At 39.8% G+C, this 20,855-nt stretch overlaps 1 protein-coding gene across 3 annotated transcripts in view; it reads right to left on the bottom strand.

Moving 5' to 3' along the window:
• Window positions 1–20,855, bottom strand: part of FAM179B (family with sequence similarity 179, member B) — a 120,841-nt gene that overhangs the window by 30,667 nt on the left and 69,319 nt on the right. For all 3 annotated transcript variants that reach the window (XM_014548198.1, XM_014548196.1, XM_014548199.1), the window contains exons 10-15: window positions 19,313–19,488; window positions 18,694–18,847; window positions 18,357–18,491; window positions 11,136–11,289; window positions 2,850–2,955; window positions 2,409–2,644 (exon numbers count right to left, since the gene is read on the bottom strand). In XM_014548198.1, the coding sequence (XP_014403684.1) occupies window positions 2,409–2,644; window positions 2,850–2,955; window positions 11,136–11,289; window positions 18,357–18,491; window positions 18,694–18,847; window positions 19,313–19,488 (961 nt within the window). The remainder of the gene's footprint in view (window positions 1–2,408; window positions 2,645–2,849; window positions 2,956–11,135; window positions 11,290–18,356; window positions 18,492–18,693; window positions 18,848–19,312; window positions 19,489–20,855) is intronic.

Here is a 20,855-nt window from a genome sequence, read left to right on the forward strand (position 1 = left end):
TTTCTGAGGTGGGTTTCCTGTAGACAGCAGATATATGGGTCATGTTTTCTTATCCACTCAGTTACCTTATGTCCTTTGATTGGGGCATTTAATCCATTTACATTTAAAGTTATTATTGATAGATACTTGTTTGTCGTCATTTTTACTCTTTACCCCTCCTTTTTTGTTTCCTATTTTTTCTTTTTACAGCAGAAGCTTTAGCATTTCTTGCATTGCTAGTTTGGTGGTAATAAACTCCTGTAGTCCTTTTTTGTCTGTGAAGCTCTTGATTTCACCCTCAATTTTGATTGATAGCCTTGCTGCATACAGTATTCTTGGATTCAGACCCTTCCTTTGCATGACTTTGTATATTTCATTCCATTCCCTTCTTGCCTGATGTGTTTCTGTTGAGAAATCCGTTGCTGGTCTGATGGGGGATCCTTTGTAAGTAACTTTCTGTCTCTCTCTGGCCGCTTTTAAGATTCTTGCTTTGTTGTTGGTGTTTGCCAATTTAATTATAATGTGCATTGGTGTCGGTCTTTTGGGGTTCATTTTGTTTGGGACTCTGTGAGCTTCTTGGATTTGTGTGAGTTTTTTCTTCCCTATATCGGGGAAGTTTTCTGTCATTATTTTTTCAAACAGGTTTTCTATTCCTTGCTCAGTTTCCTCTCTTTCTGGCACCCCTATTATGCGGTTGTTATTTCGTTTTGTGTTGTCCCAAAGTTCTCTTAGGCTCTCCTCCTGCTTTTTAATTTTTTTTTCTAGAAGCTGCTCTGCTTGGGTATTTTTTTCTACCTTGTCTTCTAGCTCACTGATGCGGTCCTCTGCTTCTTCTAGTCTACTGTTGATGCTTTCTATTGAGTTCTTTATAGCAGTGATGTCATTTTTCATTTCTTCTTGGTTCTTCTTCATTTCCTCTTGGTTCTTACACATATTGTTGAATTTGTCTTCCATTCTTTTCATCCACCTTATGACCATTTCTCTGAATTCTTTCTCTGACAGGTTGCTTGCCTCCATTGCCTCCATTTCGTTTACTTCCTTTTCTGGTGATGGCTGTTTTTCTTTCATATGTGGGCTGTTTCTTTGTCTCCCCATGATCTCTCTTCTCCAGGTGTTTGGTTATGTAGTTCTCTCTCTGCTGCGTTGATTTAAAGGCACAAAATACAACACAACAAAGCACAATGCACAAGGCACTGAACACAAATGTATTCACAATACTAATAACCCCAAATAAAGGTGACCACCAGATCAAAGAGAATTAGGGGATAAGGAAGAAAGAAGAGAAAAAGATAAAAGAGGGAAAAAAAAGAGTGCAAAAATGAAATTGGGAAAAGGGAGAGAAAGAAAAAAAAAGTAAGAGAGGAAAGAGAGAGAATGAAATAGAAGAGGGGAAGAAGCTATTTATATAGGGAGAAAACTCCAATAGAACAGCCACTAATCCCAACAAATTCCAGCAACAGATTCCTGGAGATGAATGCAAACTACAAACAACAACTAATATCAAGCGAGGCGAGGGAAAACAAAAGCAAAAAAATAATTGGAAAAAAAATACAACAGAAAAAGAAAAAGAAAAACAATCTCATAAACAAGCATAAAAAACCCCCAATATACTCAACAATCAAGCAAACAACAACAAAACGACAGAGAGAAAAAAAACTTTGGATAGTGAAGAAAGAGAAGAGAGAGGTGTATATGGATTTAGAGCAGGAGATTGGTAATTAGATATATAAGTAGGGTGAAATTTTAACAGGGGGTAAAAATAAGGAATAGGGAAAATCTAAAGCAGGGATAGGGTAAGAGAAACAGGACAACAAAAGGGGAAAAGTGAGGAAGAGAGTTTTGGCATAAAGGTAAAGTTGAGGTAGAGTAAAAGGATGCTAAAGGAAAGATGAAAATAGAATGTAGAACACTAATTCCAAAATATTCACCTTAACAAGACATGACCCAAAGGGAACAAAGCATGAATGCACCCATGGCACCGACAACCCCAATACAAGCAACCACCCGAGAAAAGATAATTAGGGGAGAGAAAAGAGAGCACAAATGATATCCAAGAGACAGAAAAAAAAGATCCAAAGGTATACCTTTAAAGTTAAATGATTAAACTACTCCTAACCTTCATCACCCTTGAAAGCTAAAATGACAAATTATTTGCATTACCTATCCCTCCCCAAGAAGTTAAAAATAAATAAGTAAAAACTCAATCACTAACATTTATTTAGTGCTTGATCTACTAAAGTAGATATTACTAGAAAAATAATATTCTTTGTATGTTCAGCACCTAATATAGTGTTTATCACAAACAGATTATTTAATAAATGTTTTTCAACTGAAATAATACTGGAATCTGCTAGTTTTTCTCTATACCTTAGATTACAAACAACTGCATTTTTAGTTTAAGGACATATCAAGATTATTTTGAACATTACCTTTGTCCTCCATTGATAAGAGAAACAACTGCACGTGCAGGAGTTACATTACTGACCATAGCTCTCAAGGCTTTGTCAACATCTTCTCTTATAAATGTATTTGATTCTCCTGCTTTATGCAACAAAACTTTTACTGTAGTATCTAGTTCTTGATCCATGCTCTTTTTCAGGTAAGTGAAAAGATCACTTAAACAGACCACAGCAGCACGAGAAACTCCAGAGCGTAAATTTTTCACCTAAAAAAAAAGTCTAAAATGTACATTTTGCTGATATTCTGAAAGAAAATCAGTAATAATAACTTTGAAACCAAATTTACTATTAAAATAACATGTTTTAACATGTATTATCTTATGTACTAAAAATAAACATTTAATAATTTTTATAAATGTTACATATTCTTTGTTATTAAACAATCCTTAACTCAGCTGAAAATAAGTTTACCTCTTGAACTACTGCAAAATTTGTTTCATGCAACTTTGTGTTCAATATTTCAGAATGAAAAGCAGCTAAGCATCTGATAAAATTCAGTCCCTCAATTTTCTTCTCCCTATGGGAAAAAGAAACAAATGATAAAATCACTTATTAAAATGAGGCTCAACTGGAACAGGATGTCTTCTTTTGTGTATGAAATATTGCCAATGAAGACACCTTGCCTATTTTGCCTTATCATGTAGGAACTTCAAATTAAAAAAAATATGTAATGTGTTATTTGCTCTAATAGTTCTCTTTCATGATTCAAAACCACTACTAAAAACTAAGTTCATGCTTTGTAAATAAAAAGGAAAATGTTTGTCCCCTAGTAAGAGTGCCATATTCTTTCTAAAAAGGAGGGAAGGGAATGGCAAACAAAAGGTGAGGGAAACAGTAAAACAAAAATAGGAAAAAAAAATAACTACCTGTTACCTTGTTGTTGAATATATAATTTAAGAACAGAAAACCACCAATAGGTGGTTCTATAACTTGTATTTCTTTTCATTATCTAATATAATGAGCCAGATGAAGGGTAGGTGAATACTAACACCAACAGGGTGGATTCAATTGGATTTTAGATACAACATTTCAAATTTGATGGTTTTCATCTTGAGGGTTTGATAATGTGAACTAAGATGAGTTTCCTAAGTTAGTAATATTAAGTTAATGGTTATTTTTTTAAGCAGTTAAATTCTCTGGAGAAATTATGAAAAACAGAGAGAAAAGACCTAAGATTCTAAGGTGGTAAGAACAAACCTACTTAATAACTAACTGTCTGGTTCAAAAATTTCATTTTATAGATAAGCATAAAACAGTTTACAGTAACAATTTAGATGTAGAAGCAACCCAATTCTATACACATAAAAGTAAATAGAAAGTGGAGTTGAGAGAAGTATAAAAAAGAAATTAAAAAACAGTGGCTGAAATTTTTCCAAATTTGGTCAAAATTATAAACTCTCAGATCCAAGAATAAGCCCCAAAAAGGATAATCACAAACAAACAAACAAACCTCCCCCCCGCCAACACCACAATATGGGAAATCAGAATCAAATTGCTTAAAAAGAGTGTTAAAGGGAATATTCTTAAAGGCAGCTATGGAAAAAGACACATAACATACAGAAGAACAAAGATAATAATTGCAGAAGACTTCAGGTCAGAAATATAAAAGCCAGAAATCAACTGAACAAAATCTAAGTGCTAAAAGTAAACAAATAACAACAACAAAAATAAACTTCAATTAATAAACTTCAACAAATCTTCAATTATAGTTGGAGATTTCAAAAGCCCTTTCCTAGTAATTGATAAAACAGACAGAAAATCAGTAAGAACACAGAAAACTTAAACATTAGCAACCATTAGCAACCAACTTGATCTACTTGACATTTATAGAACACTACAATCAACAACAGCAGAACACAGATTCCTTCCAACTTCATGTGAAATGTTCATCTGAAAAAGAGAAAACATCTCTATCCTCATGGATCTTATAATGAGAAAAAAATATATAAGGTCAGGTCACAAAATGGAATATTAAAAATAAAGCAGCAGCCCTAGCTGGTTTGGCTTAGTGGATAGAGGTCAGCCTGTGGACTGAAGGGTCCCAGGTTTGATTCCAGCCAAGGGCACATGCCGAGGTTGCAGGCTCAATCCCAGTATGGGGCGTGTAGGAGGCAGCCAATCAACGATTCTCTCTCATTGTTGATGTTTCTATCTCTCTCTCCTTTTCCCTTCCTCTCTGAAATCAATAAAAATATATTTTAAAAAAATGAAGCAGCATAAGACGATGGGGAAAAACACTATTTTAGTGAGGGTCATGAAAGAAAGCTTTTCTGAGGTGACATTTGGCAGGTATCTGAATGAAGTGAGAGAGAAAGCCATTGGGAAACTGTTCAAAGAATGAAGTACAAAGATCTTGAGGTAGAAATGAGCTTGGGTGTAGCTAGAGTGGTAGCTAGATAGCTAGAGTGGATAAGTAAGGCAGAGCATGGAATGAGGCTACAAAAAGAGGCAAGGGAGAGAACCAAGACAAAGGTGTAGGTAAACGTCAGTACTCACCACCTCCCATAACCACATCAAAATTACAACTAAATACAGAACAACCATCATTCAGAACCACCTGAAAGCTGGCTGAATGGAAGTCCTACAACTAGAGAAGTAAAGAAAGTACATCAAGACTGGTAGGAGGAATGGAACGGGCTGGTCCGACACCCAGGTGTGGTGTTTTGTTTTTTTTTAAATTGGGAGGGATATCTTGGCTGAGGAGGCCACTCGTGAAAAGCAAGGGGTCCCAGCCCCACACCAGACCCCCAGCCCAGGGTTCTGGAGCCAAGATGAGAAGTCCCCGTAACTTCAAGCAGTAAAAACCAGTGGGGATTGTGGCTGAATGATACCAAGTCTGCTAGAGCCCCAGGCAGTTCTGCTTAAAGGGCCATGAACTTACAAGGTCCTGCTTCCTCCAAGCTTCAGTGTCTGACAGTGAATTTGGGGAACCCAGGGACATAAGGGGAGGAACTGGATTGTATGGCATTGGGGCAGGAACTCAGGGGCAGCTCTCCCATGCTGGGGGAGAGGGTGCTCACAGGGGTAATTGTTCTTATGCTGGTACTCCCCCCCCCCCCCCCCGCCCCCGCAGGGCAGACTGGCAGCCATATCTGAGTTTCCTTCAGGGTGATCCACACTGTTTGTTCTGCTTTGGTGATTCCCTGAGACCCTGTCCCATCCAATTTGCCAGCCCCACCCAAACTGTGTTTGCAGTGGCTTTTCCATATGAATGGCCTCAGACTTTTTGAAAATCTCTCAAACAAGCAGCAGCTGGCATCACCATGCCCCAAACCTATCAATAAGAGGCCCAAGACCCAGCACTAGTAGCAGCCTGCCTTGCTTCAGAGCTGGGCCTCGCCTGGGCTCTTCCAAGCCCAATACAAATAGCAGCCATCAGCAGATCGCTCTGTGGCTCCTGCCAGGTGGCCTCAGGCAGTGGCTGACTTTGCACCTCCCTGGGGGCCCCAGAGCCAGTGCACCCGGTGGACAGCTTCAGACCATACTGGATTACAACTCTACACATCAGTAAGCAACACACTCAACGGGCAGGCTCAGTGAGCAGCAAAGCCTCATGGAAGCAAGTCCTGCTTTATAGGAGTTTCTCCTGCACAGCAGCTCTCCCACTGTAGTTTCACCTAGTCCTCACAGCCAATTGGCCTGGAAGTCAGTTCCTCCCAGTGACACCAACAGCAATCGAGGCTCAACTACAAGATTGCTCACACAGCCAACACAGGGGTGGACCTAGCAAGCTCAGTCAGCTCAGGTGACTGAGGAGGCTGAGCCACTGGGCTCTACAGGACACCTACTACACGCGGCCACTCTACCATCTCCAGGAGACAGAGCAGCTCTACCTAATACATAGAAACACAGAGAAGCAGCCATAATACAGAGACAAAGAAACATGTCAAAAATGAAAGAAATGGAAGCAGGCAAGCTACTGGATGCAGAATTCAAAACAATGGTTCTAAGGTTACTACTCAAGGATCTTAATGAGAGCTTGCTTCAAGGGATTTAGTGAGACTTTCAAGGATCTTAGTGAGAATTTCAAAGACATGATAAAGGACAAGTCAGAAATTATGCATACACTAACTGAAATAAAAAATAATTTACAGGAATTCAACAGTAGAGTAGAGGATTCTGAGAGTAAAATCAACAATTTGGAATATGAGGAAGCAAAAAACACCCAATCAGAAAAACAAAAAAGAAAAAAGAATCCAAAAATATGAAGATAGTGTAAGGAGCCTCTGGGACAACTTCAAGCGTACCAACATTCACATTAGCCAGGGGGTTGGGGATGGGGGTGGGGGAAGGAAGGTGTTGCCAGAAGAGAAGAGAAAGAGCAAAATATTGAAACCTATTTGAAGAAATAATGACAGAAAACTTCCCCTACCTGGTGAAAGAAATAAACTTACAAGTCCAGGAAGCGCAGAAAATCCCACACAAGATGAACCTAACGAGGCCCACACCAAGACACATCATAATTAAAGTGCCAAGGGTTAAAGACAAAATCTTAAAAGCAGCAAGATAAAAGCAGTTAGTTACCTACAAGGGAGCACCATACAACTGTCAGCTGATTACTCAATAGAAACTTGGCAGGCCAGAAGGGAGTGGCAAGAAATATTCAAAGTGATGAATAGCAAGGACCTACAACCAAGATTACTCTACCCAGCAAAGCTATCATTTAAAATTGAAGGTCAGATAAAGAGCTTCACAGACAAGAAAAAGCTAAAGGAGTTCATCACCACCAAACCAGTATTATATGAAATGTTGAAGGGTATTCTTTTTAAAAAAAATATATTTTATTGATTTTTTACAGAGAGGAAGGGAGAGGGATAGAGAGTTAGAAACATCAATCAGCTGCTTCCTGCAAGCCCCCCAGTGGTGATGTGCCCGCAACCAAGGTACATGCCCTTGACCGGAATCGAACCTGGGACCCTTCAGTCCGCAGGCCGACGCTCTGTCCACTGAGCCAAACCGGTTCGGCTTGAAGGGTATTCTTGAAGAAGAGAAAGAGGAAGAAGAAAAATATGAACAACAAAATGGCAATAAACATATATGTATCAACAATTGAATCTAAAAATAAAAATAAGTGAACAAGAAATCTAATGAACAAAATAAACTGATGAATAAAATAGAACCAGAGGCATGGAAACATGAAACAGACTGACACATTTCAGAGGGCAGGGGGGTAGGAGCGGTGCGAAGAGATTAACCAAAGATCTTATATGCATACTAGAGGCCTGGTGCATGGGATTCGTGCACTTGTGAGGGGTGTGGCCTGTGGGGATCCACCCGCTGTGGGAGCGCTCATCTGGCTCAGCCGAGCAGCTGTGGACCCGCCCTCTGAGTGGCTGCTCCCGATGTGGGCACAGCTGCTCATCCCTGTCAGGTAAGCGGTGCTCCCACTGTGGGAGTGCACATCCAGGGGGCAGCTCCTGCATTGAGCATCTTTCCCCTGGTGGACAGTGAGCGTCATAGCGACTGGTTGACCGGTTGTTCTGGTTGTTCTGCCATTCAGTCGCTGGGCTTTTATTATATAGAATATGCATTACCTATGGACACAGACAATAGGGTGGTGAAGGCCTGGGGTGGGGCAGAAACCAGGTGAAGTGGGGCATTGGGGAAAAAAAGGGGAACATCTGTAATACTCTCAACAATAAAGTTTCCAAAAAAAAAGATACAAGAGACAGATAATGAAGGACCCTGAAAGTTATAGTAAGCAGTTAAAGGACCCTGTAAGCTATAGTGACCAGTTAAAAAAATTTTTTTTCTGTGTTTTAGAGAGCCACTGGAGGGTTTTTTCATGAGGGAATTCCATGGTCTGATTTATGTTTTAAAAGCATCTCTCTGGCTGTTGTATGAAATGGGCAAATAATGGATGCATGGAAACTAGCGATCACACTGCTATAGCCAGGTGAGAGGCAATTGTGGCTTAGAGAAAAATAGCAGCAGAGATTGCAGTATGTGAATGGGTTTAGGACATGTTTTATAAACAGTAAAACTGATGAAATGGGAAGAAATGAGAAAAAGTTAACACTCACTTAGTACGAACAAATAAATGTCCATGGCAGGGGGATTAATTAAGATGGTAAATACTGGTGGGAAGCAGATTTGGGACTAGGAGAAGGGGAAATAAAAAGTTTTGTTTTAAGAATTTTTGCATCTATGTTCATGAGATATATTGGGTATAATTCTGTAGTTTTCTTTTTTTGTCTTTGTATGGCTTTGATATCAGGGTAATACTGGCCTCAAAGAATTAGATGGAGAGTACTCTAACATCTTCAATGTTTTAGAATATTGTGTAGAGTTGATTTCTTCCTTAAATATTTGGAATAATGCACTAATGAAATTATCTGAGCCTGGAGTTTTCTTTGTGGGAAAGTTTTAAACTCAATTTCCCACCTTGTGGGTCAGGAATCGTGCAGTTCTTCAACAACCTAACATTGACCTAGGCCAGTGATGGTGAACCTTTTGAGCTCGGCGTGTCAGCATTTTGAAAAACCCTAACTTAACTCTGGTGCCGTGTCACGTATAGAAATTTTTTGATATTTGCAACCATAGTAAAACAAAGACTTATATTTTTGATATTTATTTTATATATTTAAATGCCATTTAACAAAGAAAAATCAACCAAAAAAATGAGTTCACGTGTCACCTCTGACATGCGTGTCATAGGTTCGCCATCACTGTTTTAGATAGAGTGTTCTATAATCTCAATTAGTTCTATAGTGTTCAAGTTTTCTATATACTCATTGATTTCCTTTCTACTAGTTCTGTCAGTTAATGACAGAGGGTTATTGAAGTTCCAACTATAATGTGAATTTGTTTACTTCTCCTTGTAGGTCTACCAGTTTTTGCTTAATGTATTTTGAAGCTTTGTTATATGGTAAATAAAAGTTTAGGATTGCTATGAACTCTTGATGAATTACCCTTTTTCATTATAAAATGACCCTCTTTATTCCTGATGTTATAAGCAGAATTTTAAAATGCCACCACATGATTCCTCTCCTGGTGTATACATCTGTATAAGACCCTTTCCTTGATGGCAAATATGATGGGATATCACTTCCCTTAACCATGTTACATTATATGGCTAAAGGAATTTTGCAAGTTGTCCTACAGCTCACTGTTTCTCTGTTCATATCTTTCTTTTAGCTTCTTTAATTTTTAAAAAATTTATTGATGTTACAGGGAGAGAGGAAGGGAGGGAAAACAAGAGAAAGAAACATCAATTTGTTGTTCCTCTTATTTATGCATTCATTGGTTGCTTCTTGTATGTTCCCTGATTGGAGATCAAACCTGCAACCTCGGCATATGGGGACGACACTCTAAGTGACTGAGCTATCTGGCCAGGGCTTCTTCTAGTTTCTTTAACACACGGATTAGAACGATAACTATAGTTATAATGTCCTTGTCTATGAATTCTTCCATCTGTATCCTTTTGGCATTAGTTTCAATTGTTTAATTTTTTTTCTTCTCATTATAGGTTGTATTTTCCTACTTCTTTGCATGCCTGGCAATTTTTGTTAATCCTGACTGGAGGATATTATTTTTCCTCATTGATTTTTAGAGAGAATGTAAGAAGGGGGGGGAGGAGAGGGAAACATTGATGTGAGAGACATCAATTAGCTGCCTCCCGCATGAGTTTTGACCAGAGTGGAGTATCGTGCCTGCAACTGAGGTATGTGCCCTTGATGGGAATCGAACCCGAGACTCTTCAGTCCATGGGCTGACACTCCAACTATTGAGCCAAGCCAGCGAGGGCTGCCTGGCAATTTTTTATTGGATGCCAGACATTGTGAATTTTACCTTGGATATTGTATTTCTATAAATATTTTTGAAATTTGTACTGGGATGTAGTTATTTGGAAAATTTGATGACCTCAGGCCTTGCTTTGTTTGGTGGGACCAATCCGGTCTTTACCTTAGAGTTTATTCATTCCATAGTCAGCGGTTCTCAACCCGTGGGTGGCGAACAATGAAAATACATCCTGCATATCAGATATTTACATTACGATTCATAACAGTAGCAAAATTACAGTTATGAAGTAGCAACGAAAATAATTTTATGGTTGGGGGTCACCACAACACGAGGAACTGTATTAAAGGGTCGTGGCATTAGGAAGGTTGAGAACCACTGCATGAAGCAAAATTCTTCTGAATGTTCGATCCAAAGCTTTGTGAATTATGAAGTTTTCCACTCTGCTGGTAGGAACAGGAGGTATTCTTGGTATTGTATATGCTCTAGGGATTGTTACCTATACTTCTTTGAATGGCCCTTGTTCTGGGATCAGGTAATTTACTTACATGCATGCCCTGACCAGTTCTCAGATAAAAATTTGAGAAGATTCCTCTGATGGCCTCTGAAGTTCTTTGTGGAGCTCTATTCTCTCTGGCATTCTGCCCTGCATACTCTATCTACCATCGACATCCCAAACTTCCAGCTCCATCTCCATCTCTGTTGATTTTGAGATGGTTTCTCCCTCCTTGAGCTGTGACCTGCAGATTGTGGTTCAATTTCTGGTCAGGGCACATGCCTTGGTTGCAGGCTAGATCCTTGGTTGGGGGTGCGCAGGAGGAAGCAGAGAGATGTTCCATTCTCACAGTGATGTTTCTCTCTCCCTCTCCCTCTCCCCCTCCCTTCCTCTCTTTCTAAAAATCAATTTAAAAATCTTAAAAAAAAAACTTGTTAAAAAGAAAATAATGGTGAACTTACCAATCCTCATCAGCTAAAAGCTTCAAGGCTTCTATTAGCGCTATATCTGGTTTAGAAAATGGCCGTAGTTCTGATGAATCCATAATTTCTGGACTAAGAGTGACAGAAGACATCCTTTCTTTATACTGTGGAATGGCTCCAGGAGACGCTTCACCTAAAAGAAAAAACATTAAATCAAGAATCAACTGGAGATCGAGGAAGATGGTGGCGTAGGTAAACACATGTACTCGTCGCCTCCCACAACCACATCAAAATTACAACTAAAATAGAACAACCATCATCCAGAACTGCTGGAAAGCTGGCTGAATGGAAGTCCTACAACTAGAGAAGTAAAGAAGAAAATACACTGAGGCTGGTAGGAGGTGCAGAACGGGTTGGTCTGGCACCCATGGGCTTTTTCACCAAGTGCACTGCTTTTTAATTGGGAGGGAGATTGTCACTGTGGAGGTTGCCAGTAACGAGCAAGGGGTCCCAGTCCTACACCAGCCCCCCAGCCCAGAGTCCTAAGGCTGGGAAAAGAAGTTCCTATGGGCATTAAGAACGATGGGCTGTAAAAACCAGTGCGAATTGGGGCTCAGTGACACAGAGGCTGCTGGAGACCCAGCTGTTCCTCTTAAAAGGCCAGCACCATGAACTGAACTTAGAAGGTCCCACTTCCTCTGAGCTCCAGCACCAGGGTGAGGCTCTGGGGAACACAGACACATACAAGAAGGAACTGGATTGTTTGGCATTGGGGCAGGAACTCAGGGACAGCTTTCTCCCAGATGGAGGTGCTCGAAGGGATCATTGTTCCTATGCTGGGCTGACTGGCAGCCATTCCTGTTTGCTCCACCCTAGTGATTCCTTAAGACCTTGTCTCATCCAATTTACAACCACACCCACGCTGTGTGCAGCAGCTTTTGCATATGAATGACCTGTCCTTGCTCAGGCTAAAATCTGTCAGACATGCTGCAGCTGGGTCAGGGAGCCCCAAACCTATCAATAAAAGGCCTAAGACCTGACACCAGCACCAGCATGCCTTGCTTCATAGCTGGGCCTCATCTGGGCGTTTCCAAACCTGATACAAAGAGGAGGAATCTGCAGATCTGTAGTTCCTCCTGGGTGGCCCCAGGCAGTGGCTGACTTTGCACTTCCCTCAGACCATACCAGGTTACAACTCTACACATCCGTAAGCAACACACTCAAGGGGCAGACTCAGTGAGCAGGAAGGCACAGCCTCACTGAAGCAAGTCTTGCCCCATAGGGGTTTCTCCTGCACAGCAGCTCTCCCACTGTAGTTTCATCTGGTCCTCATAGCCAATTGGCCTGTAAGTCAATTTCTCCCAGTGACACCAACAGCAATCAAGTCTCAACTACAACAAGACTGTGCTCACAGCCCACAAAGGGCTAGATCTCCCAGCTCAGGTGACTGGGAGGCTGAGCCACTGGGCCCTATAGAACCCCTACTACACCAGGTCACTCTACCAACTCCAGCAACTCTACCCAATACACAGAAACAAACACAGGGAAGCAGCCAAAATGCAGAGACAAAGAAACTTGTCACAAATGAAAGAAAGCAAACTACTGGATATAGAGTTCAAAACCACGGTTATAAGATTACTCAAGAATCTTCTAGAAACCTCCAAAAAAAAAAGGAAAAGGACCAGTCAGAAATTAAGTATACACTGACTGAAATAAAGAATAACATACAGGGATTCAACAGTACACTAAAGGATTCTGAGAATCAATGATTTAAAATATGAGGAAACAAAAAACACCCAACCAGAAGAGCAAAAAGAAAATAGAATCCAAAAATATGAAGGTAGTGTAAGGAGCCTCTGGGACAACTTCAAGCATACCAACACTCACATTATAGGGGTGCCAGAAGGAGAAAAGAGAGAGCAAGATATTGAAAACCTATTTGAAGAAATAATGACAGAAAACTTCCCCTACCTGGTGAAAGAAATAGGCTTAAAAGTTCAGGAAGCACAGAGAATGCCAAACAAGAAGAACCCAAAGAGGCTCACATCAAGACACATCATAATTAAAATGCCAAGGGCTAAAGACAAAGAGAGAACCTTAAAAGCAGCAAGAGAAAAGCAGTTACCTACAAGGGAGTGCCCATATAACTGTCAGCTGATTACTCAACAAAAACTTGGCAGGCCAGAAGTGAGTGGCAAGAAATATTCAAAGTGATGAATAGCAAGGACCTACAACCAAGATCACTCTGCCCAGCAAACTATCATTTAAAATTGAAGGTCAGGCCGAAACCGGTTTGGCTCAGTGGATAGAGCGTCGGCCTGCGGACTGAGGGGTCCCGGGTTCGATTCCGGTCGAGGGCATGTGCCTGGGTTGCGGGCACATCCCCAGTGGGGGATGTGCAGGAGGCAGCTGATCGATGTTTCTCTCATCGATGTTTCTAACTCTCTCTCTCCCTTCCTCTCTGTAAAAAAGCAATAAAATATATTTAAAAAAAAAATTGAAGGTCAGATAAAGAGCTTCACAGACAAGAAAAAGCTAAAGGAGTTCATCATCACCAAACCAGTATTACATGAAATGCTGAAGGGTATTCTTTAAGAAGAGCATGAAGAAGAAAAAGAAGAAGAAAGATAAAAATATGAACAACAAAATGGCAATAAATATATACCTATTAACAATTGAATCTAAAAATCAAAATAAACAAATAAGAAATCTAATTAACAGAATAAACTGGTGAATAAAATAGAATCAGCAGGATGGAAATGGAACAGATTGATGATTCTTAGAGGGAAGAAGAGTGAAGGGTTGGGAAGAGATTACACAAAGATCTTATATGCATATATGCATTACCAATGGACACAAACAATTGGGTGGCGAAGGCCTGGGGTGGAGCGGGAACCAGGTGGAAGGGGGCAATGGGGAGAAAAAAGAGGGACATCTGTAATAATCTCAACAATAAAGATTTAAAAAAATTAAAAAAAATTAAATCAAGCATCACAGAATACAAATGGTATTCTGATAATACTCTAGAATATTTCATATAGGAACTAGTGCTATTAGTTTAGTCTCCAACAAAATTGTAATATCCACATACCAAAGCTATTTAAAACTTTACTTTTTAAAAAAATATATATTTTATTGATTTTTTACAGAGAGGAAGGGAGAAGGATAGAGAGTTAGAAACATCGATGAGAGAGAAACATCAATCAGCTGCCTCCTGCACACCTCCTACTGGGGATGTTCCCACAATCAAGGTACATGTCCTTCACAATCAAGGTACATGCCCTTGACCGGAACTGCACCCGGGACCCTTCAGTCCACAGGTCGATGTTCTATCCACTGAGCCAAACCGGCCAGGGCAAGGTTGTAGGTTTGATCTCCAGTCAGGGCACATACAAGAAGCAACCAATGAATGCATAAATAAGTGGAACAACAAATCACTGGATGGGGCCTGCTGGCCAACCTCTCGGTCCCTTCTCCCGGGGGCAGGCTCCAATCTCTCCATTTCTCTCTCTCTCTCTCAAATCAATAAATTTTAACCTAGCCGGTGTGGCTCAGTGGCTGAACGTTGATCCATGAGCCAGGAGGTCATTGGTTCCATTCCAATCAGGGCACATGCCTGTGTTGTGGGGTTGATCCCCAGTGGCGGGGAAGGGGGCGTGCAGGATGTGGCCAATCGATGATGCTTCTCTGTCACCCATCAATGTTTCTATCTTTCTATCTCTCTCCCTTCCTCTCTCTCTAAAAATGAATAAAAACATATTTAAAACAAATAAAATTTTTCAAAAGAATAGTCCTCATTTTATTTTTCTTAAAATTTTTTTTTCAATTACAGTTTATACTCAATATTACTTTGTATAAAAATATAGAATGCTTCATGAATTTGGGTGTCATACTTGCACAGGGGCCAGGCTAATCTTCTCTGTATTATTCCAATTTTAGTACATGTGCTGCCAAAGCAAGCACCCTCATTTAAAAAAAAATTTTTTTTGGTATGATTCAGATTATAACCTTATTAGGTTTCATATGTAAGCCTGGTATGTATAAATAAAAACCTCCAAATTGGGAATTTCATAACCCCCCAAAAATAACAAATACAAAATACTAGCTATTATTTGAGAATTTGCCTAGTATTGTGCTAAGTGCTTAATTTACATTATCTAATTTCATTCATTCAGGAACCCTATCTGATAGTTATATTATTCTTACACTAGAGGTCCAGCGCACGAAATTCGTGCTGGCCCTGGTGCCCACCGCCCATCGCCACCCACCCCTGGTTCCCTGTTCACCATTGGGCGATCAGAGCCTGCTGGCTGGGGAAAGGTACTGAGAGGTGCTCAGTGTGCCTCATAGTGACTGGTTGAGTGGTTGTTCTGGTCGTTCCACCGTTAGGGTCAATGGGGCAGGGACCGAGAGGTTGGCTGTTCCCACCCGCTGGCTGGCTCCGTCCCCTGTCACGGGTTGCCCTCTGTATGTGGGGTTACCAGTGGGGCAGGGGCCTTGGCCTCTAGCTCAAATATTTTTTATATTTATCTTTGAGAAGGTTAAATATTTATTTTTCATACTTGTTTTTTTGTTGATACCTTGACTTTAGACCCACGTGGCGCCGCCCACGTCTGCCACCACCCACCCCGTTCCCTGTTTCTCATCGGGCAATTGGATCCTGCCCCAGGGGGAAGGGACCGAGAGGTTGGCAGGCAGGCCCCATCCAGCGATAGGGGCCTGCGGGCTGGGGGCAGCTCCTGTGTTGAGTGTCTGCACCCTGGTGGTCAGTGCGCGTCATAGCAACTGGACGTTCTGCCGTTCAGTTGATTTGCATATTACCCTTTTATTATAAAGAATTATGAAGCCGTAACCGGTTTGGCTCAGTGGATAGAGCATTGGCCTGTGGACTGAGAGGTCCCAGGTTCGATTCCGGTCAAGGGCATGTACCTCAGTTGCGGGCACATCCCTAGTAGGGGGTGTGCAGGAGGCAGCTGATCAATGTTTCTCTCTCATCGATGTTTCTAACTCTCTGTCCCTTTCCCTTTCTCTCTGTAAAAAATCAATAAAATATATATTTAAAAAAAAAGGATTATGAAGAAACTGATGCTAAAGTTTTAAGGATTCCCTTTCTATACTCCACCTAAGTTAGAGAGAGAATAACTCATTATGAAAGAGATGTAGATAAATACCAAATTTTCAACCTTGCAGTTATATCAGTATCTTTAGCATTTTCACGTGGAAAAAAAAAAAGAAAGAAAACTAAACAAAATTTTAGTCTTGAACAGGAGTTGTATAGAATATAAATCTAAAGCAATAATGCTCAAACTAAATTGTTTTTTTTTTAAACTTCCACCATATTGTAGACTAATACTCTTATAAAATACAATAAAAGTGTCATGGCAATGTCAAAACTGTTAGAATAGTTCCTAAAAGTTTGCTTTCAGCCCTGGCTAGTGTGTTAAGTGGTTAGACATGGGTTCCTGGGTTGCAGATTTGATACCTGGCCCTGGTCAGGGTGCCTGCAGGTGGCAACCAATCGATGTGTCTCTCTCACATGGATATTTCTCTCTCTCTCTCCTCCTCCTCTTCTCCCTTCCTGCCTTCCACTCTCTCTAAAAATCAATGGAAAAAATATTCTCAGATGAGGATTAACAAAAAATAAATAAAAGTTTACTTTCACCTTTTGTATTTATCTTGTAAGCATATTCTTCTGCTCAAATAATACCAGGGTGACTTCAAGGATGCACTCTCCTTATACTTCCTAGAAACACAATCTGTGAAGCCTCCATTATAGGCAAAATAACGGAATTAGGTGATGTCTCTAATAAGAATGAATACTTATAAATTTATGATTTGGGTTGAGCTTCAACCCACGAACCAAGAGGTCACTGGTTCGATTCCTAGTCAGGACACATGCCTGAGTTGTGGGCTCAATCCCAGTAGGGGGCACGCAGGAGGCAGCTAATCAATGTTTCTCTCTATAGATGCTTCTATCTCTCTACCCCTCTCCCTTCCTCTCTCTAAAATCAATAAAGACATATTAAAAAAACATAATTATGACTTATTGCTATTTTGTACTATTTGGTACTGTTAACTACTAGTGTAGGTAAGATGTTTTGTGGGTTTTTCTCCCAATAGCCTGTCTACACTTAACCAGTTCTTATTTATTTTATAACTGGAAGTTTGTATCTTTTGACTCTTCTCACCTATTTCACCCTCCTCCCCTCTTTTGGTAATCATCATTCTGAATTTGAGGATACAGAATTTTTTAAGTTTTCACAACTTCTTGCATTATAAAAGAATTACAAGCTAGGAAAAACCTCAGACATTCATCTAGCTCAAATATTTTTTTATATTTATCTTTGAGAAGGTTAAATATTTATTTTTCATACTTGTTTTTTTTGTTGATACCTTGACTTTAGACCCAACATAAATTAAAGAATGTTTATTATAGTTCACACAGTTTATTCCTTAGAAGTAATTAATAATAAACCTAGCTAATAAGCAATAATCCTTAATGTTTGTTATAGTTCTCACAATATTTCAGTTCAACCTCTGATTTTACCAAGTTGCTACTATACCTAAGACCTTTTTAATATTTTTAAAAACAATACAGGAGCCCGGCAGGTGTAGCTCAGGGGTTGAGTGTGGATCCATGAACCAGGAGATCATGGTTTGATTTCTGGTCAGGGCACATGCAGGGTTGTGGGCTCAATCCCCAGTAGTGGACGTGCAGGGGGCAGCCGATCAGTGATTCTCTCTCATCATTGATGTTTCTATCCCTCTTTCCCTCTCTCTTCCTTTCTCTGAAATCAATAAAATAAAATAAAAAACAAAACAATACAGGAAACATAGAGCCTACGTTTGGCCAGGTATGGAACCTTGTAAATACTCAATGAGAGGCTGAATAAATGATAAATATAATTTTAAAAAATCATGCCCTAATATAAACCAGCTTCAAAATCTCTGTTATCTTACCTGTAAAATGGAAAAACTCTATTCAATGAAACAGGAATATTTGCAGGGAGCATGGAAGAAATCTTTGCGATAATCTGGATCTTTGAGATAATGTAGATATTTATAAAGACAGAAAATGAGGCCTGTTTTCAGGTCACAAAGCTAATTAAAAGGCAGAATTGATACTTAAAAAGCCAGGTCTGTCTAATGACTCCTACTAGTTTAGTGTTCTCTCCATCACCAATGAGCTGAACCAGATGTGGTCTTTTAACCTCAACAAGCATAGTGACATTACTCTTTACATTTAAACAAGTGACTTACCTGAATCTGAAAACACTAGAGATGGTGACCTTTTTAAACTGGCCCCTCCTTTCAATGGAGGGTTAAAGGTAATGTTTTCTAAAGAGGAACTCTCATTTTTTGATATTCCCACCTCATCTCCAAAAATATTTAAGTCTAGAAAAGAGAAAAACAATCAGTCACCTCCTGCTTATGAGTAATAATTAATATTTATAATAGCTACTGGGTTTTATAAATTTCAGCATTATAGTTCAACATATTCCACTATTAGCCATATATAACCCTAAGTAAAACCTCATTACACTAGCTCCAGAATATTATTGTTAAAAAAGCACACCAAAAGCTAAATTCCACTTACTTTCTGATATCATTTTTTCAGTTCCTGTATGTTTCATTTCCTCCCAGGGATTATGTTTCTTCTTTTCACAATCTTTAATGTCAAAAAGTTCCTTTTCCTCTTTTCTCTTTTGTTTCATCTTGCCAAAGGTAGATTTTGACACAGAAAGTTTGATCTGCATTAAAAAGTTGAAATATCTGAAAGTATTCAGGGACTTTGACATTTAAAATAACTATCTTAATCTCAGACAACTGTATATAGGCATTAAATGTCTATATATAATATAAATCATACATTTCTTAGTTCTTACTTCAGGAATTCTAAAATAGAATAGAATTACATAGAGCTAATATCCAACAAAATTTGTGCCTGAGGATATTAGTCTGTACACATACACATGTACATACATAAAGTAACATAAAGTATAAAATACACTAGATGCTACATACCAGAACATGAACATATTTGGTGGAAAAAATAATAATTTATTATTTAAAAAATTGAGCATCAGAATTTTCAATTACATTGCAATTAAAAAATTTTTAACTGGAACACTTTCACCAACCCAAATCAGACATATACAAAACAATAATGTATGATAGGCTTAAAGTTACTCTAATAATTAAGCAAATAACCTTACATCTTTTTCATTCTCAACATCAAGATATGATGGAATACTTTGTTGGACTGCTTTTCCATAAATCCCTGATGGTGGTTCAATGCTTTGTTTAACTGAAAATTTATACCCATTTTCCACAGAAGATATCACTGATTGGCTACAGGTTGCTGGTGCTGAATTTGGACTTCCAAATACACCTGAAATCAACCAACAATAAATTGCCATTAAGTATCTATGTGTCAATCTGAATAATAAAGTTTAAGACAAGGCTTTGGCCTTCAAGAAATAAACAATATAGTTAATAAGAAAAACATGTTAAATAATCATCTCTCTATATAAAAGCCTAAGTGAACATCCAACCACTAGCTATGATGTGCACTGACCACCGGGGGGCAGATGCTCAACACACAGGCATGGAAACATGGAACAGGTTGATTAATCTAAGAGGGAAGGGGGGACGGGGAAGGGTGGTAAGAGATTAACCAAAGATCTTATATGCATACTAGAGGCCCAGTGCACGGATTCGTGCACATTGAAAGGAAATTAATTAGAAGGAGGCCAGTGGGACAGGACTGGGTGAGACGGGCTGGACACGCCCTGGAGCTAACCTCCCGTGGTCCCTCCCTGGCCGACTGCACCTGGGGTGGCACCGTGGCTCACAAGGTGTCTGCAGAGTAAGTGGGGTCTGTCTGGCAGGTGGGGATCCTCAGCCTGGCCTGCGGGGATCGGGCTGAAACCCGCTCTCTGACATCCCGAGGGGTCCTGGAGTGCGAGAGGGTATTCTGCAAAGTTGCTGTTGTACAAGGTGTGGAACGCAAACTCAAGTGTGCAGTAAATCAGATTCGGGGCCGACAGTGCCCCAGTAACAACAGAACCCATGGCCAAAGGTGGAATTGCGTGGCCCTGCGAGGAATCAGGCTCCCTCCTCTCTGGTTTTGGGGTGCGTCACCCAAGAACCGCTGCTGCCAAGTCACTGCAGCTCGGCAGCTCCTGCGATGAGTGTTTGCCCCCTGGTGGTCAGTGCGCGACTGGTCGGATGGTTGGACACTTAGCATATTAGCCTTTTATATACATACTAGTGGCCCGGTGCATGAAATTCCTGCACATTAAAAGGGAATTAATTGCCCTAACCGGTTTGGCTCAGTGGATAGAGCATCGGCCTGCGGACCCAAGGGAACTGGGTTCGATTCTGGTCAAGGGCATGTACCTTGGTTGCGGGCACATCCCCAGTGGGGAGTGTGCAGGAGGCAGCTGATCGATGTTTCTCTCTCATCGATGTTTCTAACTCTCTATCCCTCTTCCTTCCTCTCTGTAAAAAATCAATAAAATATATATATATTTTTTAAAAGGGCATTAGTTAGCAGAGATATTTTAATATTGCTATTTGCCCTTTCTCTATAATAGAAGTGTGAGAGATGAAAGGAAATTAGTAAAATGTATATGAAAATAATATATAAATTTATTAATAAATAAACAGTAACAAAAGGATATAACAACAGAGGCATGATATAAAAATGACAAAAACATGATATGAAAACAACAAAAACATGATATAAAAACAACA

The sequence above is a fragment of the Myotis brandtii genome, unplaced genomic scaffold (assembly GCF_000412655.1).
Source record: "Myotis brandtii unplaced genomic scaffold, ASM41265v1 scaffold5, whole genome shotgun sequence".
Taxonomy (NCBI): Eukaryota; Metazoa; Chordata; class Mammalia; order Chiroptera; family Vespertilionidae; genus Myotis; species Myotis brandtii.